The sequence below is a fragment of the Thermobia domestica genome, chromosome 14, assembly GCF_964235325.1.
Source record: "Thermobia domestica chromosome 14, izTheDome1.hap1.1, whole genome shotgun sequence".
In the NCBI taxonomy this organism is placed as follows: Eukaryota; Metazoa; Arthropoda; class Insecta; order Zygentoma; family Lepismatidae; genus Thermobia; species Thermobia domestica.
This window is the reverse complement of record NC_137467.1, coordinates 11,241,701-11,266,957: the sequence shown is the minus strand read 5'-3', so window position 1 is coordinate 11,266,957 and position 25,257 is coordinate 11,241,701. Positions and strand designations below refer to the sequence as shown.

Below are 25,257 nucleotides of genomic sequence, written 5' to 3'. Positions count from 1 at the left end.
CTTAACATCTGTTATGTTTTAAAAGTACCCCATTAATTTCAAATTACGAAGTTGTTCCAGATATGATTAAAATAATCAGAATTGTAAGTTATTTGAAGTTAAAAGAACTTGCCAAGCAACAGTAAAGAATATTTAAAATTTTAACAATATAATAATAATTATGGGTCTTATACACGTAATCTACAACAATTGTATTACAATGCATATAAAAATGAACAAACATAGCGTTTCCAAGCATTATATGTACGATTCCACATTTGAAATAAACAGATAAACAGGAAGAAAATAAAATTTGACGCGTTTTTCAGTCATCCTAGAGAATATAAAAGTAGCATTAAAAATAAAAATCTACTTCCGGCCTTTCCGAACATTTACATGCGGACGAACACAATACATAAGGTATTGAGTTTATATCCGACCGATTTTCAAAGTGTACTTAACCTATAAAACGTTGTGCTGTCAGTGTCGGTTGCGTTCTATTGGACCACCAACATGTGGACTATCGATCTACACCGCAATTTTCATTGCAACAACTTACGTGCCATCAAAGCTTTTGACAGGAATGTCACGAAAGGAAATAACATGGACTCCCATTTTCTGCTTTATGTCATGACGAAACTAGAAGGGATGGAGTGGGATTGAGAATTATTCGTCCACGTGGATCTGCACCTGGTTCTTCTTGGCTGCGTTCAAACAGAGATGTCTTTCTGGGGTCATGACGGATTCCCTGGAAGTAGGCAGCATTTATCTTTACGCTTTTGTCTATTTTACATACCTCGAACAGCTCCTCGTAACCGTATCCTGTGACAATTGCGATTCCCTGCAAGAAACTTTCTTTGGACTTGTCTGCAGTAACTTTCTTGCGGTTTAGCTCCGTACATCCTTTGCTAGACATGTTACGGAACGAAATTACCCGATTGACACCAATACGCGTAAGAAAAATCCCATGTGACAATCACCTTCCACTCATCCTCCCCCAAGCGTCTTCCTAACAGTTTGCAGCAGTTTGTCTTATGTTCAGCAATGTGAGGCAGGAGGAGATTGTAACTGACAGTGGACTGCGCTAGACGTAATCTCTTGGCCACATTGCGTTGAAATTGTGGATCCTCCTGGCTTGCTAGATGACGAATTCTACAAGGCCCATCAGGCGACACTTTCGCTGGTAACCTCGAACATGTTCCGTTTGTTGTGAAACGTTTCTGCATCAGCCCATTTGTGTTCGCCTGGCCAGAATACCTTTGGTTATTTACTCCGATGGTTAACCATTCTCCCGACATTGCTGTACTATTCAGTAGTACAAAAGATGCGCGTGGAAAAAGTTACGAATAACGGTTCATTTTCCGCAGTATTTCACTAGAACAAACATGAAACTATAGCATCTAGAAGCTGAGATAACACAAAGTTAACGACACCATTTTAAAGTTTCTGGCGAAATTTCACAGGTAAAATATAAATATTTCAGTTTAACGTCCCACGATTATGCTCTTTATGCTAAGGGAGATAGACGACTAAGGCATGAATGATGAAATAATTGGTGGAATGAAAATATGGGAGGAGACAGAAGTAGCCCGAGAAAACTCACGATGTTGTCCAGCACAAACTTACTTGGCCGGGATCGAACTAAGGACCTGATGCACCAGAGGTAAACGCTCTACCACTGAGCCATCGTGCTGCAATTTTATAGCTAACAGTAGCGTTGCTAAATCGGTCGGATATAACTGAACACTCTTCACTATTAATAAAAGTATTGTTTGGTGTAAATTAAAAAGAACAGAGAAAAACGTATTCACCTTATTTTTTAATTAAAGTTATAAATTCAAAATTCAATATTGAACAAGATATTTTGGACCAAACATGACATGCATTAATATTATATCACATTCTCTGCTCACAGAAAAATTTTAGCCCTTTTACTTTAATGTTGCTGGGTGGTCACTAAGCCAGCAGAACATGGATAGGATGGTCAGATGGTCATTTCCAGTCACTTGTGGTTCGAAAGGAGTTATGGCAAACTGGACAAGTTGAAAATTCTAATTAAGGATATGATGTATATTAATAGATATTACGTAAAATTAAAAGAGTACAAACATAAAAAAAAGCAAAATTCCTGAATGATAGCTACTTGTACTACTAATCTCGTTAACAAGGTTTGCATTTCACATGAACTTACGGAGTGATTTCTGCGCTCAGCGCTTTGAAAATGAAATGAAATCTCTCAGTTTAACGTCCCACGATTATGCGTTTTGAGTTAAGGGAGATGGATGATTAAGGCAAATAAATGACGATGGTAGAATTTGTGGAATAAAAATGTGGAAGGAAATGATAGTATCCCGAGAAAACCCACGAACATGACATGATACCAAAGATACCCGAAGTTGGACTTAGAAAATTTTTTGCTTAAAAACAGCAATAAAGAATGCGCTCGTCCTTTATGGAACAGTGTGTACATACAGATTGATATTCTAATATCCGGCCATCGACAAACAAGAGTAAACTAACTAACTCTATGACCTATGGAACCCGGAGGTTCAATGCCGCGTTCACAAAAGCTCTCCACTGACTTCTATCCTTAGCTAACTGCATCCAGTTTCTACTTTGTATTCCTATTTCTGCGAGATCCATCTTAATATTGTCCTCCCATCTGCGCCTAGGTCTTCAGAATGGTCGTTTTCTGATGGGTCTTCCAGTCAAGACTTTGAAAGCGTTTCTACTTTCTTCCATTCTAGCTACATGACCTGCCCACCTAAGCCTCCTAGACTTGACGACCCTAACAATGTTGGGTAAACCGTATAAATTACGTAGTTCCTCGTTGCGAAGTTTCCGCCATTCCCCATTCTCGTTCCTCTTGGGTCCGAATATTCGTCTCAGGATCTTGTTCTCAAATACTTTCTGTCTATGTTCTTCCCTCACAGTAAGCGACCATGTTTCGCAACCATACAAAACAACAGGCATGATTATTGTTTTGTATATTTTAAGCTTTAAATTCCTCGACAAAATTCGCGACGACAAGAGATTTTGAACCGAATAATAACACGAATTCCCTGTTTTTAGTCGACATTTAATTTCTTCGTGAATATGATTTTCCTCTGTTAATATTGATCCTAGATATTTGAAACTATCCAATTTATCAAAAGTATTATTTAATATTTTAACGCATTTATAATTTGCTGTATTACGGTCCCGACGCACTTCCATGTATTTAGTTTTCTCTGCATTTACTTCTAAACCCATGTCCCTACAAGCGTTTAATAAGATCTTTGCATTTCTTTCTATTGTTCTCCTATCATCCCCTATTAAATTTACATCATCAGCATATGCCATATCTTGGTGAATACCGTTCAACTCTAGGCCCTGGTTGCTAGCTTTGATTTTCCTTATAGCGTATTCCAGAACAAAGTTAAATAATAATGGCGACAACCCATCTCCTTGTTTCAGGCCATTTTCGACGTGAAAGCTCGTGGACAAAAATTTTCCTACCCGGACTTTACTTTGGGATTCATTTAAACATATCTTAATTAATCTAATTAGCTTTCTCGGTATTCCAAGTTCTGTAACAACGTTGTATAATGTTTCTCTCCTAACCGAGTCGTACGCCTTTCTAAAATCAATAAATAGTTGATGTACCGGGGTATTGTATTCCCACATTTTTTCGAGTATTTGTCGAATGGTGAATATTTGGTCGATAGTTGATCGATTTCGTCTAAATCCGCACTGATAATCTCCAATAATTTCACCTGCGTATGGGGTCAATCTTGCTAATAGAATATTTGAAAGAATTTTATAGGATGTTAACAGAAGAGAAATGCTTCGATAATTATTACAGTCAGTTTTGTTGTCGCCTTTCTTGTGAATTGGAACAATGACTGATTCTTTCCACTCTTGTGGCAATTCTTCCTTGTTCCATATAAGAAGAATGAGTTTGTGTATCTTTTTCCACAATTTTTCGCCTCCAGCTAAAATTAACTCAGCCGGAATTTCATTTACCCCGGAGATTTGTGTTTCTTTAATTTCTTTATAGAGGTTTCTATTTCTATTCGGTTGGTTTCTGGAATATACGGTTCTGCGGTGTGTATCTCCTTTTCTCCACGCACACTAGTTTTTGGTTGCGTGTTAAGCAAATCGTCAAAGAAATCTTTCCATCTATTTAAGATGCTATCCGTGTCAGTGAGAACTGTACCGTCAGATTTCTTTAATATATAAGCACGAAGTTGATAGCCTTTCTTAAATTCGCTGATCCCCTTATACATGTCCCGGATGATTTATTTTTACTATTATCTTCAAGTTCCTTAATTTTAGCTTTCAGAAAATCGCGTTTCTTTGTTCTAAAGGTTTTGGAAGTTTCCCGCCTGATATCTGCGAAATTTTGTGTAGTTATTTCATTCGGATTTTGCAGCCAGCGTAATTTTGCCTGTTTTCTCTTCTCTGCTAGTTTTATGCATTCCTGGTCGAACCATGGTTTGTTCCTACGTATTTCCGCGTGTCCCAATTTTTCTTTTGCTGAACTTTTAATGCTATCTCTAATTTCAATCCAGGTATCCTCAACACTCCGAATCTTCTAAAGCCGAGAATCTATTCGAAACTTCAATCTGGTATTCCTCTCTTATCTGGCTCTCTTCTAATTTCTTTAAATTGAATCTCTCCGTTTTCGGACAATGAATATTACCTTTATTCAACGATAATCTCTGTCGTATTATCGCTGCTACCAGGTAGTGATCAGTGTCACAATCAGCCCCTCTAAACGACCGGACATCAATTATGCTAGATTGCCTTCTTCTATCTACTAAAACGTGATCAATTTGATTATGTGTTTTTCCGTCTGGTGATGTCCAAGTGTATTTATGAACGTAGTAATGTTTGAATTTTGTACTCTTCACGATTAGGTTTTTGGATGTTGCAAAGTTCACGAGTCTAACACAATTGTCATTACTTTCCTTAAGCAGACTTTCGTTCCCTATAATCGGTTTGAAAATATCCTCTCGTCCTACCTTCGCATTGAAATCCCCTAATAGAATTTTCATATGGTATCGCGGGAGTTGGTCAAATATCCGTTTCACTTCTTCGTAAAAACTGTCTTTTATATCGTCATCCTTATCTTCAGTTGGGGCATGTACATTTAAAACAATAATATCACACCACCGTCTCTTAAGAGTAATAAAAGAAAGTCTGTCAGTAACAAATTCAACCCGTTTAATTGCTGGTAATATTCGTTTGTGAATGAAAAACTCTGTAACTAACTGGCAACAAACAAGACTATATTCAGGAATTTATGAGGCGACGTGTGTTTATAATTAAACATACATGGATATGACTAAAAGAAATACAGAAACTAGAATTAAAGAATACATCGTAATCATCGTAAGGAAGGGATTCAGCTATACCCGGGCTATCTCTACATGAATCTAAACACACCATAACGGATGTAAAAATTCTTCACAAAACATCATCATAGTTAGTATTTGAATCGTATTACATTAGCACTAAACAACAGCCAAATTTAAATTTAGACTTTGGATTTCTTGATAAATAGTGGGACCATATAATTACTTCATAACTACAGTTAATGCCTCGAAAATAAAAAAAAAAGTGACTCGTGTCTATCAAAGCTGAGTCCTTTACATAATTAATAAAACAATAAGTGATTATATTTACATTGTAACATCAAAACAAATCTAGGAAATTTTCAACCACGCGTATAACCTCATTAGAAATATAGTCTAATTATTAATTTAAGATTTTGTACAAATATGAAGAGGTTGAGTTGAGTTGATTTTGAGTTTAACGTCCCTTTCAGCAGCGAGGTCATATGAGACAGGACCTACTGAGTAACGTGGAATCCGAACCATAAGAGTTCTCGCTGAAAATCGAACCCGGCTCCCCCACACCAAAGGCGCGTACGCTAACGGCTTAGGCACGAAGGAGCTCTACAAATATGAAGAATTTGATGATTTCGTGAAATGAGATTTTTCGGTTTAACATCCCACGATTGTGCACTTAAGGGTAAGAGAGACGATGATTGAAGCAAGTGAATGATTAAGGAAGAATTGGTGGAATGAGAGAGTGGGAGGAAATGAAAGTATCCCGAAAAAACCTACGGGCACGATGTTGTCCGCCACAAATTTACTTGGGCGGGATCGAACCAGGGACCCCACGCACCAGAGGAAAGCGCTCTACCATTGAGCCACCCTTGCCCGCTTTGGTGATATCATGTACAACTCACGGTAGTATAGTGAGAATTTGTATCTGGCAACAGAGGATAAAATGGACTAGTAAGTGAAAGGATTTTTTTTTTTTTTGGTAAGTTATTTTGATATTATGCATACAAGATAAAGTACTTATTTGCTTAGCAAGAAAGAAGAGAAATTATAAATATCTAAAGGATCAGCACTTCCTTGGTAGGAGTCCACATCCTGAGGAAGAACACAGTAAAGGTACAGTGGTCGAAAATTCGATTAAAACAAAAATAATAATAATAAAAAACTGTACGCAAAAGTAAGTTAAAAATTTTAATTTCATCTATATAGTAAAATTTGCAAAAATGAAATCTGTTACATTTACTGGTTCCTTCAGATTTCTGGCATGGATCTTGGAGCACATTTTCAAATTTATCGCGTTGGCACACTGCTGTTTTCTGAAAGCATCATTTATGTTTTGATGGTCCTGTAGTCACTAATCTATTGATGAATCTCGCTTGCACGTGCTAACGGGCATTCCTGCTCATCCTGTGTTCTGTAGACTTTATTTAGTTGGTGAAATTGAAATTCCATTTGTTTTTGATTTAGTACCTAATTTTCTTTCTTTAAAGGACTGTACAGGTAGTCGTTTTCTATTCTCTCCCTAACTATCCAAAATCAAGCATTCTCGAAGGTCCACCTCTCCTCAAGTCTGAGGTTGTCGGAATTTTTGAATGTCAATCTGTACCATTCGGTTTACTTTCCAGTATCTTAATTTTCTTTAATGTCTCCAATTTTCAACTAAAAAATGAAATCTGGTTGTGTCCAATGCTTATGCCGGTTACGATAAAGGAGACGGTGGTGATGAGAATGAAGGAAATGATGGAATGAACAAAGTGGGAGGAAACGGGAGAAACCCGGGGAAAACGGTGTTCGTTCACCACAAAGTTCACAGGATCCCATGCAACAGAGGTGAACTCTTTACCACTGAGCCACCGTGCCCTCAAGTTTCACTAAATTTCGAAAGAAAAAAAGGAGACATTCCCATAACTAAACATAAAACCAAATCCTAGTTCATTCTCAAGTAAGCTAAAACTAAGGACATCGTACAGATCATTGAAACTTCAGCAATTTCATTTAGAAAAAGAGGACACTAGTTTCGGCTTCTAATTTGATTGAAACTTCAATAAATAAATAAATAAATACAACAAAATCTAATACTTACTTTTGAATAGACGATGGTCCACATCTTGGGTCATCATCTTGAGCCCTAACTGGAATGGCCTTTTTAAGAGCATCAGGATCATTGAGGTCAAATTCTCGCCTATCTTCTGGTCTTTGATACATGGAGCGAAATATATTTATCTCCTCATTCAGCTGCTTCATATCCTGTAAACAAAAACCTGTTTAAGATATTCCATATCTCAAACAGAGCTTACTTCGCGATTAATAGTAATGCTAAACTTATTGAGATAACTTAATGAACTAATACGATCCATGTTGAATATTAATGAAGTTTGTACTCAGTGAAGCGCCCGAATGGTAAAAATGTATCAGTGAGTGCTATCATATAACAGTTTCTTTTCCTGAACTAGATGTTAATTCTGGTAAGTCTTCGGATGTGTTGGCACAGATATAAAATATGTCTGTTTCTCATTTCCAAGTTTAAATATAGCTAAAGAGAAAGTTAAACATTGTACCAGGATGACTTTGTATTCTGATTGTCCCTGTTCCTTAGGGGCCATTCTATAACCGAAAATAAATTAGTTTTCAGCTGATTCTGGGGTTTGTCTTATGCGTGGGCGTTTGTAAGGGATCAGAAGTAAATTCTGATATGCGGGCGATGATTTTGTAAACTGTTTAGGTTCGGTTTTCTACAATGTCTCATATTCGGGCGTGTTTCCATTCCTAGTAAGATTCGGAATGTGACGGTCCCATTTAGCTCGGGGGCAATCTAGCACAAGTTGGTAACTTATCCATTAATCATACCGGTGAGAATGTAGACTAGGATTCGAACCAATGACTACTGTGTGATGTCGCTTTTGAATAATGACACCTTATAAAATATGCACAACAAACGAAACTCAATACAATGTTTCATTAACCCTCCAAATGTTGTCTCTAATATTATTGAAGAAGACAACAAAGTATGTCGAAATGATTTAATAATAATAATAATAATAATAATAATAATAATAATAATAATAATAATAATAATAATAATAATAATAAAGGTAAGAAATTCAATTAATCATCTAATAATCTTACTTCTTCCTGTTTTTTCTCCATGAGGAGAGAAATTTTCGCCAGCCTCGCAGCTTCCTCTTCATATTTAGCATTCAAACGCCTTTCTTCTTCGTCTCGACGTTTCTTTTCTTCCACTTGTTCATCTAGGGCTTTCTTGTCAACCTAAAAAAATAGAAGAAGATATACAATCAGTAGCGTACGCACACGAGGGGAAAAAATGAAATGAAATCTTTGAGTTTTACGTCCCACGCTCATGACGGTTAGGCTAAAGGAGACGATGATGATGATAAATGAATGAAATGGTGAAATGAAGTAAGTGGGAGGAAACGGGAGAAACCCGAGAAAATCCACGAGCACGGTGTTTGTCCACCACAAAGTCCACATGGCGCGAGGTGGGATCGAATCAGGAACCCCAAGCACTGTAGGTGAACGCTCTTACCACTGAGCCACAGCGCCCCCTACGCACACGAGGGGAGTTCAAGCTCCTATATGTATATCACTTCAGATGTTTGTATACTTATCTTCACATAGTGAATGCTTAGTTGATAATCTGTTTATGTGGTTTCATGCAGGGCCGTCATCAGTGGAAGATCAGCCATAATTTTGAATGTTTCTTGGAGTGAGTGGTGTTTAAGTTTACAGATCATTTCCTCACTAATGTTTGTGCTCGCTTATGGCTAAGCAGTTAGCATACGCCCCTTTGGCCTGGGAGACCCTGGTTCGATTCCCAGTCGGAGCTAATGTAGTTCGGATCCCATGTTAAGCTGTACGGGTTAAGTGCTGTATCGCCGGACCAATTTTAAAAAAATTTGCCGGGTGAATTGGAGAATTTATTCTGATGAAGAATGACTGAGTCAGGTAAGGGGTGTTTGTTATTTATTTTCTTGATGATGTAAGCGGCACTGTATGTTGAGGCGGAAGGCACTATTTGGCGGAGAGGTATACTGGTTATGATTTAGTGGCGGCAACAGCAGTGTGGAAATGGCGCGTATATTCAAGGTTATAACATATTGCGTTTGAGTTTTATCGAATTGTAACCAAGCCAACCTAACCTGCTAGGTGGCCATTTCGGCGGTGTATTTGTTCACAATGTACAGGAGCTGTATTTTATATTTACAAGTTGAGCGTTACTACTATGAAACCATGACAGGTGCTATTGAAACTCGTATCACTGCCGAAACTCACCTGTTTTCACTAAGCTTGCTGATGCATATACCCACCGTCACTAACGCGCCTGTTTGATTCGGACGCACACTCTGGCTACTACGTGAGCCCACTACATTTCCCTGACTGACTCGATTAGATAACATTCGTGTTTTTTAGTGCCCACCTAGCACAGGTTCATAATGATTTATGCACTGTAGTTTCTATGTCATATATCCGGACGCCGTATTTATACGTAAACTGTGAATTTTCTATTCAGAATTGTGAATGTTCACACGCCTCTGTGCTGAAGGAATTGACTTGTAAATCAACTTAACCTAATCTAACGTAGTGTAATTTGATACTTTTAAAATCAATTTTCCTGTGTCCAGCGATACAGTATAAATACCAACTGTTGATTCACGTCTCATAAGCATCGCTGCAGAAAGGGATGAATCTCGTGTAATATTTCTCTCGTAGGCTACAGAAATTAGTTTCTTTTAAAAACATCTTTACAGTGTTCGCTCTAGTTGCTATACTTACTCAGAAACGAGAAATTACATTCTATTAATTTTATGAAAATGGGTCAAAACTTAACTAACCTTAACTATTCCCTTCCTACCCGTACACTATCCCTACCTCACTCTACTCTACCCTACACTACTTTACTGTACCCTTTGAAAGCGGTCCTACTTATCGATGTGCAGCTGGAGCGTGTATTGTAGTTTACGCACATCCTTCAAGCTTGAACAATCAAATTGACTGTAAATTACTAAATTCCAAAGACTTAATATTTAATTTAATTATTAAAAAAATTAACGTGGTTTTACTATACGGATCCATAGTATAAATAGTAGTAGGAGTAGGAACGGGTTAGAAGCCCCGCAGGGATTCGTTGGGTTCTGTTCTCGACATAAAATGGGCAAATTAAAGACCTCCCCAATTTTTTCCGTACATCTTAGAATCTGTGATCTGTATAGTAAAACTGCACTAAAAATAAAACTATTGTATAATCATAGTGCTTTTACTCACTCCGATTAACCTTTGCCTGGGATTGAAAATTCTTGCCCTCCTTTCATTTTCACGAGTTTGTCTTTTTAGTATTCCTGCCAACTCTTTATGATCGACAGGTAGTGATCGGTGAAAATTTAACATAGTGAGGAATTATAGAAGGTAGAACAGCACCGTAAAGAAACGAGTATTTGCAAAAATTTGATTATTTTATGGCTTGCGTATTTTCAATCAACGCACACGGAAGTTGATACAATGTTGCTATGGAAACGGAAATGCTCTATACACTTTTTAAAGACTTATATTGTTTTCGAAACGTATCAAAAGGAAATTATTTTCCACGCAGTTTTATTATTTAAAATTTTAATATTTTTAAGTTAGTGTAAACTATTATGGAGCGACAGAATCAAATAATAATATAATATAAACACGCAAATGATTCAGAATGGCTAGACCAATAAGATTCGTGATGCGGATTGCTACTGTCTTTTGTCACGAGGCGCAATCACGTAATGCAACGTTTACTGCTAGGCGCAGCATTAGTGGCACCACGAGTCAGTAGCGTGAAGGTATTACAAGAGTTAAGGTGTTGTTTGTATTTGTTATGTGCTCGAGTGAATATGTCTACTAAACCGCACGGGAACCGTAAATTTTATGCCCTACCGGATGATTATTCTTCACCTATTGGACGAAGCTTTCCATCAAAGAGTCGTACAGATGTGACGAAGCTAATAAAATACATTGATGATAATGTAATTGGGAAAGATGCAACTTTTGCAGGTCCCTTCGGACGTCGAAAAGGTAAATCCAGTTTTTTCTTGTTTCCTGATATTCTGTTGTTTGAATGTCAGTCGAGATATTTTACCGTATACTTGTTATTCCTAATTGCAGCAACATTGTGTATGTCCTATATTCATGTTTACTGTTGAAAAATGTGATGTTTGGAAGTCGTAAGTGAATGAACTCCAGTTGCAGCGTCTTTTATTACAAATATTTTGAGACTAGAAACTGCATGCAGATTAATGCAGCGTTACTTTTATTTAAATAATTGTACAACAGTTGCTAGGAAGGAAATTCAGGAACCATTTCATTCAGAAATCTCATAAACTGTAGGTCAGTACGTCTCCTGTATTGTGTACGTGTTTTATAGCGAGTGCTGCGCAAATCATTTGTTGTTTTTTGTTACGAGAGGAAAACATTTTGCTGCGCGGGCAGTTTCTTCAGAACAGTTTGAATTCCGTGTAGTATGTCAATTTCATGTTAGGTTGAGATGTTTAGTTTTTATTAGATTTTTGTTTACTCTTCGTAGTGACTTCCGTGTGATTTGTTTGTAAACAAAAGTAATTTGTCCGATTAAAATTGGAGAGGAGCCTTCATTGCTGTAATGCAAGATTCGATGTTTCATAAGTTGCTTTGTTTTGTATGATATTGTGGGTAAATCATTTCTTACAGTTTGCATGCAATCGAATAGGGATCGTTATTTTTTTTTATATTTATAACTGAGCAAACAGCATATTTTTAACACACCAAATTCTCTATAGTTGCGAATTCAGTGACACGCAGTGGAAAAATAGAAAAGAATGCGTGTGTCGTCGTGTATATTCGTTCTTTTTTCCCTTCTCAATCTTTGTCATTCACTCACTGTTATTCGCTCAAGTATAGTACAGCCAATCCATCCGGAACAATTTAATCTCGGGAAGGCTGGTGGACAGGCCTTCATATCCCGTTACAATAGGTCTGTTCTTGGGACAAATTATTTAAATTACAGAACTGGTTTTGAAACTATGTGCTGGGACACGTATCAGATACATACCTTATGAGCAATTGTAGTATTGGTGTTAGAGGTGATTAGGTCCTTTTCTTTCTTTTTGATGCTGGTTTATTTTTGGCACACCACATTTTTAGATTTTTACGCATAAAATTCATTATTTTACATGAATAGGCATATTTATAAAGAACAAATTTCTTCAGGCGATAGGCTTAAATACAAAGTATTGCATCTGTATTTTAGGGGCTTTCTGACAGATAAAGTAAGTGCGTGCATATGAAGGATGACGGTATTAGATACAATTTTCCACCGGTGCTGTATTTCTGCATAGTGTACAGAAGCCGTATTGGTGTATGTTTAGTACAAGGGGTCCAGAAGCACGTAAAAAAAAAAAAAAAAAAAAAAATGAGTGATGCAAGTACTTAGACGTAACATAACGTAACCAAATCTAACCTAAACTAACGTAATATTAGTAGAAATGAGCGAAATTCTATCAGTTTTTTTGGAAAATTATGCGGGACTCCTATACTAATATAACATAAACTAAACTACCCTAAACTAACCGAATGTAAACAGCAATTACCAAAATTGTAACATTTTTTAGAGAAAAGAGCTGGACCCCTTCTGCTAAACATAGGCCACCGTATTTTAATGTTTAAAAATGGAGGGCTGCTAGTATGAACCCATGACGAATGTGCTATTAAAGCTTGTATCATTGCCAGAACTTTTTTCTCTACTGTTCCTTACGCTGCCATTCCCAGCGTCGCTGACGCGCCATGCTCCCTTCGGACGCACCCCGCCCTGTCTCGTAGGCTGTCATGTCAGTTTCACCCTGTACTGACTCGGTTAGGTAGATTTTTAGCGTTCGTGCTTTTCAGTTACCACCTAGGATCTAGCACATTTTTTTTTTTTTTTTTTTTTTTAAGTTTTTATGCCATATATCCGAACGCCATATTTCTACGGATATCGTAAAGGATTTGTAATTATTTCTAATGGATCCCCTTAAATTTTATCTATACCATGTGGGATATTTTCGTGTCTCCCAGCGCAAATTATGTAATGGACAATAAGGAGAGACTTTTTAAAATGTTTATAATTTTTTAACAATTATTTCGAGTGGTGTGCCAAGAGTGAACCTGCGCACTTTTTTTCGTATTAATATTGAAGTGATCGTGTCCTGAACAAATAATGATAATAGTAGTAATAACTGCAATTCAATCTGTTGCGAGACAAGATTTAAATTATTGTTGTATTAGTCTAATGAAACTTACGTTTTTGCGTGGGTGTATGTGGAATCACAACTGTTGCAATGTGGTTAATGGTTTATCATTTGAACGATCTGTCCGGTTATATATTTGGACATAGTATCCAAAACATCATTGCACGTTTATGCGGCAGGATCACTTGGATGAAAAGAGACACGTGTAATACAAAATCACCACGTAGCAAATTTCTAACTAAGTAACTGTGTCTTACGGAACTCGAGAGATTCAATGACACATTCACAAAAGCTCTCCACTGACTTCTATCTATGGATCTTAACTTGATCCATTTTCTGTTTTGTATTCGTATTTCTGCGAGATACGTCTTAATGTTGTCTTCCCATCTGCGCCTGGGTCTTTCTAATGGTCGTTTTCCGATTGGTCTTCCTGTTCAGATGAAAGCGTTCCTGCTTCTTCCATCGAGGCTGCATGGCGTGCCCACCTGAACCTACTACACTTGATGACCAGTGGTGTTATTCTAATATTTTAACAACCGGTGCGAACCGGCTGAATAGCACCACTGTTGATGATCCTAACAGTGTTTTGTAATTGGTGTAAATTATGTAGATTCTCGTTATGAAGTTTCCGCCGTGCCCCATTCTAGTTCCTCTTGGGTCCGAATATTCGTTTCAGGATCTTGTTCTCAAATACTTTCGGTATGCGCTCTTCTTTTAGAGTAAGCAACCATACAGAATATTTGGTACGATTATCGTTTTGTATATTTTTCCTTCAAATTTCTTGACAGAACTCGAACGACAAAAGATTTTGAACTGAATAATAACACGAATTCCGTGCTTTTAGTTGACATTTAATTTCTTCATGAATATGGTTTTTGTCTGTTAATATTGATCCTAGATATTTGAAAGTATCCGCTTTATCAAAAGTATTCTTCGGTATTTTAACGCATCCATAATCTGCCGTATTGTGATCCCGACGAACTTCCATGGTTTTAGTTTTGTCTGTAATTACTTCTAAACCCATTTCCAAGCGTTTAATAAGACCTCTGCATATCTTTCTATTGTTGTTTTGTCTACCCCTATTAAATTTACATCATCATAGCAAATATCTAGAACAATAAGTTAATTTATTAAAAAGTTCGGTTTTCAGAGGTCGTTTATGTATTTGTTCATTGACAGTGGCTGAGCTGAGCTGAGCTGATTTTAGTTTAGCGTCCCTTTCAGCAGCGAGGCTATATGAGACGTGGACCTACTGATTAACGTGGAATCCGAACCACGTGATCTCCTGCCGGGAATAGAACTCGGGTCTCCCACGTCAAAGACGCGTACGCTAACCGCTTAGCCACGAGGGAGCTCTCATTGGCAGTGGTGTATTTATGGGGGGTCATCCGGCTGGCCCCATTGAGTGCCATTTTTTTTTTTTTTTTAATGTACTTGAAGCAATAAGAGAAAACCCCAGGTAATTGTCACGTAACTTCTTTTGTCGAAATGCGGAACAAAAGGAAGCATATCTGCAATAGTGACCCACCCCTCTTTACTTCCTCCTTCTAACACACATACACCAACAAACACTTTTAACTAGCGGATATGTTATTGTAGCGAAATGCTTTAAGGTTCCACTCCAATTCGGCTATATGCATAATAGCTATACTTGCATCTCTCGATTCATGTTCAACTGAAAATAGACCTATGTTGTATCCAGTTTTGACCGAAAATTTTTCAGCACCCCTTCTTCCCCCCCCGATTGAAAATTTTTGGATTCGCGCCTGTCAATCGGTTCGGTTGACAGTCTCAAAACTACGTGATGAACCGCCACCAATGCTGGTGAGGATGTAATAGTTAAAAGTTAAGAATGAAGTTCGTTGGTGGAGGTACTCTTTAAAGGAGATGAAGCAGAAATCGCCCCTTTCAAGGTTTTTTTTTTTTTTTTTTTTTTTTCACTAGAAGACGGTAATAAGCCGCGAAGAGCTGTGTCCTGCAATCACCGAAAGTTGCAGATATCAGCTGGTTCCGGTTTTGAAGGTAATCGTTATCGGGTAGAAACTGTAATATATCGAAGGATGAAATTTTCTGCAATCAGTTTAGCGTCCCAAGAATATATTCCGTCTCTAATGTAATCTATACTAAATCCGGAAGTGATAGAAATCAAGTACAACTTCCGGTTTCAATTCGAGGGAACACATCACGCTATACGAACCAGAGTCTTCACGTAACATACACGGACACTGCTACTTGTTCTGTAATGTGTAAGTCGGGGGGTGGGGGGGTGGAGAAAATAGTCTAAAGTCCGGCTCAAGCCACTTGACGTTTGTCGTTAGCCAATTGTGTACAGGTGCGATGTTGTGTGATTTCACGTACTTTCGTGTACAGACATAACGTGAAGCATCAACGTGCGAAATTAAGGTGTTGAAAGACAAATTCATTTTTTTTTTAAATAAATCTAGTAACGCTATAGTGATATATCATGAAGACATACCTTTGAAATTGCTGTCTCCTCATTCAGGAACAAAGCTATTAGACTATGTCGCATCTGCATTGGGTGTTGTGAAAAGGAGGACACGCCTTAAACGACAGGAGGTTTGAGCCGGACTGTGGACGTTAATCCGAACCTACATACAGGGCATGTCTTTGCGTAAGACTGCAGTTTTATCTAGATCCTCTGTATAAAGGATTTGTTTGAAGTATAACTACTTCCTGCACTCGGAGCAATATCAAAACTAGATTTGTTACTACGTCTAGAACTTACGAGTTATTAGTTATTTGAGAGTTTGTTTCCTCATAATAGGAAGGGTTAGCCGAAAAAAAATCTTCTAATGGGGCCTAAGAAATTGTATTTATGAAGTGGGAATAATTTCCTTTTGATTTCGTTCGAACGTTATTTTTATCTCTAATAAAAGTTAGATGTATCAGATATTAGTAACAGGTTATGTTTGCCACCCGAAGGGTTGGGAAGCTGAGGGAATGACCACGCTAGGTCATTGGTAGAGCTCTCACCTGTGATCTCTGGTTGAATCCCCAGCCACGCTAAATTATGTTGGACAACATTGTCTCTGTGGGTTTTCTTGGGCTTTTGTTTCCTTGCACATTCTCATCCCACTGATGCTTTCCATGATCACTTTCATTATTCATCCTCTGCTTTAGCCTAAGGGTGGGACATAATGCTGGGCATTTCATTCCCCTAACAACAGGGAAATTAAGTGAAAATTTGTATTTTTTTTTTTTTTTTTTTTCATGTCTGACGGTTACGCGCTTCAGGAAAATCTTTCAGGTTAACGTCCCACGGTATGTCCTCTTAGGTTAAGAGAGACGATGATTAAGGCAAGTGAATGCGATGATAGATAAATCAATAGTGTAATGTGAAAGAGAAAAGCTTCCTATCACTGAGCCACCATGCACACAGCTTTAGGATAAAGGAGACAGATAATTAATGAAAGCGAATGAGTACGGGAGGATTGGTAGAATGGAAATGTGGGAGGAAGCGGAGAAATATCCAGAAGACGACCACAAACACGATGTTGTATGTGTATTCTCTTACCAGCCTTAGAAAAAAGTAGATGTAAACAAACCCACCTAACTACCAATGGGTCAATGATTAGTGGTTGGTTGTTGATCTCACTGCAGTAGTATCCTACCGCGATATAATTCCTACTAAAATATTAATTTGAATAAAAATATATGAATTTATCCTTTATTTTCTGATAAGAAACGCCGTAAATATAATATTTAACAACAGACGTATCTTTGTTTCAAGCTCAACCAACTTGGACATGTAGTATTTACTGCGCATGCGTATGCGTTCGCGTCCCAGCTCCGCTTATTTGAAATTGTAGAGGTGACGATCAGTGACAACAATCCATCTTCGCCTCATGCTATAAAACACAAAAGGGAATGACAGGATCAGGGACAATCTCGTTTATATAACGATTTGAGAAAATGCTATTTCCAACATAGTAGTAATCAGTGCCAGTGTGTTTATTATTTAACAACCAAACCAACCGTAGCCTTAGACTTTGAAAATTATGCGATCACAGTAAGTAAGCGGACGATCTTGCTGTTCGCGTCTGTCGCTGCTGAAGCACGTGTGAGCCGCGGAGTAATACGTTTCGCTTTGTGTACGTCTACTTTGTTCTAAGGCTGGAAATACTTTAGTGCTAAGTGGGTGAATAGTAATAATACCTTGGAAATAACCTGCTGTCCTTGAATAACTTAGATTTATCATTTGTACATTATTATCTGTAAAATGAACCACTCTTTCGATCGATGTTATACTTTTTTTTTTTCTTTTTTCATTCGTTGCGAATAGCTTCGTAATGATACTTTTATCATTTTCAAAACTGCTGTTTGAGAAATGCGGTTAAGCTAAATAGTAAATGACGTACTATGCTTGTTCTTAGGTACCGTATGATTAATTTTTCTCTTAATTCGTACTTAAAATGTTTGTTATTTACGTTTTCTTGTCAAGTGAGCGATTGCCAGCTAATAAGGGACATTGGTGTTTAATTATTATTATTTTCGTGTTGAAGCAAAATGCTGCAAGTAAATTATCGCTCCGATACTAATAAGACTATTCATGGCTTTGGATTAATTGTTTTAACGAAAGAGACACTGACCAAAGCTTAAAATTTTACTTTATTTTAAATTATAATTTGTAACTGTTTCGGATATCTAGCATATCCTTCTTCAGACACGTTCGAAATTAATGAAAATACAGACATATATATAAATGTTTATATATATGTCTGTATTTTCATTAATTTCGAACGTGTCTGAAGAAGGATATGCTAGATATCCGAAACAGTTACAAATTATAATTTAAAATAAAGTAAAATTTTAAGCTTTGGTCAGTGTCTCTTTCGTTAAAAAAAAAATCCGATACTAAGTGCATTTTTTAAAAATATTTAAACTTAAGTATGTAATGTATTGATAATACACAAATTATTTATTTAAGTCAATTTTAAATCTACGTAGCCATGGACCTACAGATAAAGACAACAATTGTTGGGGCAAGGAAGCCTCAGAAATAATAATATTATTAATAATAATAATAATTATTATTATTGTAGTTTAAGGTATTATAGTTATGTCCTTTACGCTGAAGGAGGCGGATGGTTAATGGAAATGTACCTGTATTATTTTTTGAGCTCTCCCACCGGGAATTGAACCTGGTACCATGTGCACTATCCACTGCTTTTTTTTTTTTTTTTTTTTTTTTTTTTAATATGAACCGAAATTCTAAAATCTAGTGAGAAGAGAAAGTGTTCTAGGTATTTCCTATATGTGGGAAATAGCACAAAGCCGTGTACGGCCTTAACAGATCGCAGGATAGAACTGTAAATGTTATTATGGTTGTTTCATCTCTTGTGTACGGCTTTGATACTTAAAATCATGTAAAATTTACCATTTTTTGTTTGCTTGTTTATTCATAAGTGAAATGAGATAATGAAATGCAAATTACACAATTCTAAGATAATGTTATTCTACAACAGGAAATATGAACCTGAAGAATTTTCAGTGTTGCCATCCATAAAGTTACAGTGTTGCCAGAATAACAATTCCCCCAAAACTAAGTTAAGGCAACCCTGACTAGAGGAACGAACTCAACTGTATTTGATTACGTATCATGTTGTCTTGGAATCATGTGAACTACTTTTAAGATATCATTATTGTTTAGATTTGATAATTGTATCTTAAAACTATTTTGTTTATTACAAATTAAATACGACTATTAGTTAAAAGGTATTCACAGAATTCTAAGACAACATGATACGTAATCAAATACAGTTGAGATCGTTCCTCTAGTCGCTGTTTTAGCTTAGATTTTGATTTGTTATTCTGGCAACACTAAAAATTCTTGAGGTTCATATTTTCTGTTGTAGATTAACATTATCTTTGATTGTGGTTGCGTTTCAGTATCTCATTTCACTTATGAATAAGCAAGCAAAAAAGAAATGGTAAATTTTGTAATATTTTTAGTAAGCCATTCTTTTAATGGTAGCCTTTGAAATGGTGGGAAGTTGAACCAACGTATGTATGGACTTTCTGTAACTAGTTCTGAATTCGTGAAGTTGTCAGTAGAGGAAAGAGGAAAAGGATAACACGATAATGTGCCGTTATTTTGTGACTCAGTGGTTAAGCGCTTACCTCTGGTGTGCAAGCTCCCCGTTTCCAAGCCAAACTATCTTTTGTTTGTGCGTGATTTTCAGGGTTCTGCAGTTTTCTTCCCACATTCTCAATTTATGGATTCTTTCATATTTATTCACGTTAATTGATTATTCATTTGTTTTAGCATAAGGGCCATAATGATAAAATACGTTAGATTGAAGATTTCATTCTTAAGGGGTTGATGTATCTCCAATTTTGGCTAGTATGTAGAGCGGTCGGTAGTTACGAATCGAGTTCGTTCATGGAGGTTATTGTTGAGTTGGGTTTTGTATCCCTTTCAACAGCGGGGGTATATGAAACGTGGACCTACTGATTAACGTGGAAACCGAAACACGAGCTCCCACCGGGACTTGAACCCGGGTCTCCCACGCCAAAAGCACATACGCTAACCGCTTAGCCACGAAGGCATTGTCGTTACTGGAGGTGATCCACCCAGTTGGTCGGAAGATATAGACAATCAAAGATCGGTTCTCCATGTATTCTTATTGAAGTAATTATGAATAACGTCCTTGCTTGATAGACTAGCCCGCAGTGCTGATGAGATTTGCGGGTTAGTATAATCTCCAGGATAACATTGTTCTATCTTATAGTATACTTCATTTAATTTGAAGTAAACTGCTTTCAGTGAGGAATGGAGGACGATGGGAAAAGCAATAAGTTTTACGTTATGTACTCTGTGAGAAGCCAAACTCTATCACGTGGTGTAACCATGATACTGCTCTTTCTTATAGCATTATTTCTGGCTTGGTGTAGTTGTATATTTCGTAGGATTTCCGTATCACGTAGACTGTGCTTGTATGCTTATTGTAAATGAAATGTTAGCGCAAATTATGTTCCCGTTTACTTATGGTTGTATCTCGTGATGGTTTTCGTGAGATTGTATCTGAAGATTGTGAAGTGGTGCAAAATTATGTCTGACTTTAGTTTATTAATATTCCGTTCTAAACATCCTGTTAAATGGTAGGGAGAATGGTGCATAGTTACCTCCTTTTTTTATTTTTTGCCCCTTAAACTGGGTCACCTTGGACCGTCTAAGTAAACCTTGAACTGGGTCGTTGTGCATTCCGTATATCGCGCAGGGCTGTTTTAGCGTGGCTGTTATGCTGAAGAGTTTCTCAAGTGCTTCAACCAGATTGCGTGTGGGCAGTGCGCGCTTGCTTTCGAGATGTAATGTGTTGATTGTTCAGGGGGTTAGTTTACACATTATCTTGCTCCATTCTCGGGGAGCTTAGAATTTCATGCGTACATAATTTAAGATAAGGATGATGCTTTTTGGTTGCTTGTTTGTTTTCACATCGTTTTACCGCTAGAGGTTTACGTAAACAATTGTTGTAGAGCTGGCACTTCTTTTTGTGGGAAATAGCGTTTCGCATGGAGAGAGAAGCACCCCCTAATGCTTTTACGTTATGTAAATGTCTTTAAAAATTATATATTTTTTAAAACTTTTAACAGTCCTTAAGGGAACAGTGGCGCAATGGTAGAGGACTTACCTCTAGTTCTTGGGATCCCTGGTTCGATCTGCGACCAAGTTTATGGTGGACAACATTGTGTCCGTGGGTTTTGTCGGGCGACTACCCTTTCCTTCCACATTTTCATTCCGCTGATTCTTCCGTCATTCGCTTGCCTTAATCATCCGTCTGTTTTAGCCTGAAGAGCATAATCGCGGGACGTTAACCTTAAAGATTTTACTTTTGCGCATCCTCATAGTTTGCAACGCAGTCGCGTTACGCAGAAGTTCGTCCATGTGGGAAGGTTCAGTCTCCCGAATTTATATGAATGCAGGTGTTTATATACAAATCTTATTATGGGCGCCCGAAGAAAATTTTCTGGGGGAGGCTCAAATCCCTGGTTGCTATGTTATGTTTGGTATTTTCTTTTTATTTGTGTTAAGAAAATCTTAAGAAATATAATACATTTTCGTGAGCCACGGGGGCTCGGGCTGTACGGGCGCCCATTTTTTGATATCCTACTCAATTGGAGGTTAAATCCCCACGCCCTTATACAGGGTGGCCCAAAAGTAGGTATACGGCCCTGCGTTGATTAAGTATGGCAGTCGAGGGCGCCGATCGTTGGGGTTCCGAGGGGGCCCGGGCCCCCAAAGCTCATGTGGGCCCTATGTATTTTTATGAATATATATTTTATATGTATTTTTTATTGTTATATGTATTGTTACATGCATTTTTTATGAACGCCCCTCCCCCAAAGTTACAGGGGAATCGGCGCCCTTGATGACAGTTTATTAAGATAATGAGATTATTTGCTTCAGCGTATAGTTGAAGAGAAATTAAAGACAAATAAACTAGCGTAAGTTAAACCTGTATGGATAACGATAAGTAAATTATATAAAATTCCGTAAGTCGATCAGGTACGATAATGTATACCTACTGTTGGACCACCCTTTATACACCACTGTTGCGACCTTAATTTAACATCTTTTTTTGATGTCATACAGTAATGAAATTTTGCACAGCAGCATAAGTCGAGTGACTAAACAATATTCTACTTGTTATTTTTTGTATTTATATTTTAGATATCTTGCTCTTTTGTTTTAGCCATGGTTTTCACATTATCTGATCACTGAACTTGACTACAATAAAACATAGTTTTACGCTGGAATTCTGTATTGTTTTGTATTTGCACTTATTTTTTTCAGTTTATACACGATTTTTGCTGTCCGCGGTGCCCTTGTAACCCAATTCCTCTGATACCTTTGCTTTACTGTATACAAATAGGGAAGTTGATGGCCAAACTTTCATCTTTGAACTAGTGATGTCAACCAGCTCGGCTCCAGCCCTAAGTAAGAGGCTCAACTCGAGCTCCGGCCCATCTTGGCTCGGCTCGGCCCAACTGAACTAAGGGCTCGAGCCGGCTCTATTGGGTGTGCTGTTGGCTCGGCTCATTTCTAAATTCGAGTCGGTGGTCATTGAGCCGTGAGGTGAGCCGCTCGAGCGGTTGACAACACTACTTTGAGATGCACCCTTTTCAGAGAACATACAAGGTCTGCAAATGATTTTTATTGTAAGTTGTTGAAGTTGAAACAGTAGTGTGTTAATAATAATAATAAAGCCAATCGTTTATTTTAGTGCTGTGCCTATAAGTAGTTAAGTTGTCTATCATCTGTAAAGTTGAGATATTCCTATTAGTGTAAAGTGTTTACGTTATAGCGCCGTAACTAATAACAATCAAGATAGAGTTTATGCGAAGTAAATGAGATTTCTATGACATCCCCGAGTGGGAAGTACTTTGCGAACGCGCTGTTCACCAGCCCAGTAGCAAGTATACCACTTTATCGCACTCGGATAAGAGGAAGAAAACGTACGTCAAGATAGTTCCACTCAAGCTATCAGCGATAAGAACCAACATATATACGCATACGCCCATGATTCTCATTCGTCGCATTGAGTAGAAGTGGATGTTCCAGCCTTTCTTTCTGCCTGCTGAGGCTATCAAGTACATTTTCAAGGACACTTGTCACTGCTAAGATCTTCAGACAATGAAGAAATGACACTTGTTAAGAGATTACAGATGTTTTGGATTATATCATTTGCGTTTTCAATTTATTTGTTTAGTTATTTATTCAAGTGTGCAAATTCAGTGGTTCTCAACCTTTTCGAGCCTAGCGCCTACTTGGGTGGTTCCGATTGTCGGAATGCAGGAACCAGGAAAACACTTCACTTCTTAAAGCCAATCTTGAACTATTTACGTTATTATTTGGACAAGTGTCCAAACTTTTGCTAATTTCTAAAATACATAATAGTTTTCGTTCAATCTACAATATATAAATGAAATGAAGTGAAATTTTTCAGTTTTACGTCCCACGCTTATGCCGGTTAGGCTAAAGGAGACGGTGATGATGAGAAATGAGTGAAATGGTGGAATGAAGAAAGTGGGAGGGAACGGGAGAACCCGGAGAAAAGCCACGAGCGCGGTGTTTGTTCACCACAAAGGCCACACGGCGCAAGCTGGGCTTGAACCACAGACCCCAAGCACCAGAGGTGAAGGCTCTATCACTGAGCCACCGCGGCTCCCAATATATAAATAGAAATTAAAGTGACTGTGACCAAATAATTCTTGAACCACCCGACTGATCACGATTCAATTTCGGTCCTGGGATGGTTCTTATTATTTCACTTTGACGGTCAACTTGGGGGAGGAGGAAATATATATTAAAATGATCAAAAATGACCGATATTACTGTCGGATTCATGATTTTTGGGGGTTACTTAGATGAACAATGGCACTTCCGATGCCATTTAAGGTTGGTGTAAAAGGACAAGTTTTTCTGATAGATGTCACTACGGTCTTCATATATCTTTTTTTTTTATACCTTTCACTGAGATTTACGATTTCTCTTACAAATTTCAACCTAGAAACTTCAAATTTTTAGAGGAGAAACTTCATAACCTATCGAAGGCAGCAATCCGTGAGGATTTTTTATTTATAATTTTCTTCTTGTTGAAATAGTTATATTATTAAAGGTTTGGACATCCATTTCAACAGTCAAGTCATTTCAACAATGAAGAAAATTACAAATAAAAAAAATCGGCACTGATTGTTGCCTTCGATAGGTTATGTAGTTTCTCCTCTAAAACTTTGAAGTCTCTAGGTTGAAATATGTAAGAGAAATCGTGAAATTTTGTAAAAGGTATAAAAAAAATACATGAGAGGGATACGAAGACTGTAGTGACATCTATCGGCAAAACTTGTCCCTTTACACCAACCTTAAATGCGGATTCAGCCCCGCAACTTCGGGGAGTGGGAGGAATGTAAACATGATCGAAAATGACCAATATCGAAGAGCGCGTTAGTAAATAAAATGTGACTGACTAACGGACGAATATTCCTTATTTTAACTCAGCGAAGCAAGTGATTGACGCCAGTTAATGATAATAGGCGCGAAAACTTCAACAGGTCATGAAATTTTAAATGCCTTCCAAATGGTCTCTCCCTCCTTCTTGTTCCAGTGCCCGCTGGAAGGCTTTAACTTCCACGTTGAGAGTCAGCCAAAGTCTGAGTTCGAGCGGAGTGAACCTAAGCCCTTACCTTAGAGGTCTGCACGGGCTTGGACCGTAAATTTTTAAATATGCGGCCATGTTTCTCGGGCCTCTCGGATCTAACTTTGTAAATATAGTCTACAACGACATTTTTAGACAGTTTTTTTTTTTCTGGAGAACTTTTAAAGCACGATTGCAAAATTAAACCTCTAATTGCTATAAATAAAATTACAGTTTTGTGTTAATTATTAAGTTTCTGTATTTCGGACTCATTTGATTATCACAGAGCTTGGGCCGGGCCGGTCCCTGGCTAAAAATCTCTGATAGGGCGCCAATTGGGCGTAATACCTGTAGTGTACCGTTAAATAAATAAACATTATGGTGATGGCATATAATGTTGAAATCATCGTCAATGGAAAGTAACAAAATTTCGGAAGAAATTTGGACAGCGTTTCTATTTTTAAGTAAAACTAAGCCAACAGGACGATGGCTACTACTAGTCTCGGGAGACCCGGGTTCGATTCCCGGAGGGAGCTCATGTGG

At 37.6% G+C, this 25,257-nt stretch overlaps 2 protein-coding genes across 2 annotated transcripts in view; one reads left to right on the top strand and one right to left on the bottom strand.

The window, feature by feature from the left end:
* The window catches only part of LOC145669522 (RIB43A-like with coiled-coils protein 2), a 48,924-nt gene extending 38,080 nt beyond the window's left edge, over positions 1-10,844 (bottom strand). Inside the window, exons 1-3 of the mRNA XM_081737701.1 lie at positions 10,593-10,844; positions 8,439-8,579; positions 7,396-7,559 (exon numbers count right to left, since the gene is read on the bottom strand). Coding sequence (XP_081593827.1) covers positions 7,396-7,559; positions 8,439-8,579; positions 10,593-10,715 — 428 coding nt within the window. The 5' untranslated portion in view covers positions 10,716-10,844. The remainder of the gene's footprint in view (positions 1-7,395; positions 7,560-8,438; positions 8,580-10,592) is intronic.
* A 224-nt stretch (positions 10,845-11,068) lies between these two features.
* LOC145669521 (uncharacterized) overlaps positions 11,069-25,257 on the top strand; it is a 307,844-nt gene continuing 293,655 nt past the window's right edge. Inside the window, exon 1 of the mRNA XM_081737700.1 lies at positions 11,069-11,372. Within this exon, the coding sequence (XP_081593826.1) occupies positions 11,084-11,372 (289 nt within the window). The 5' untranslated portion in view covers positions 11,069-11,083. The remainder of the gene's footprint in view (positions 11,373-25,257) is intronic.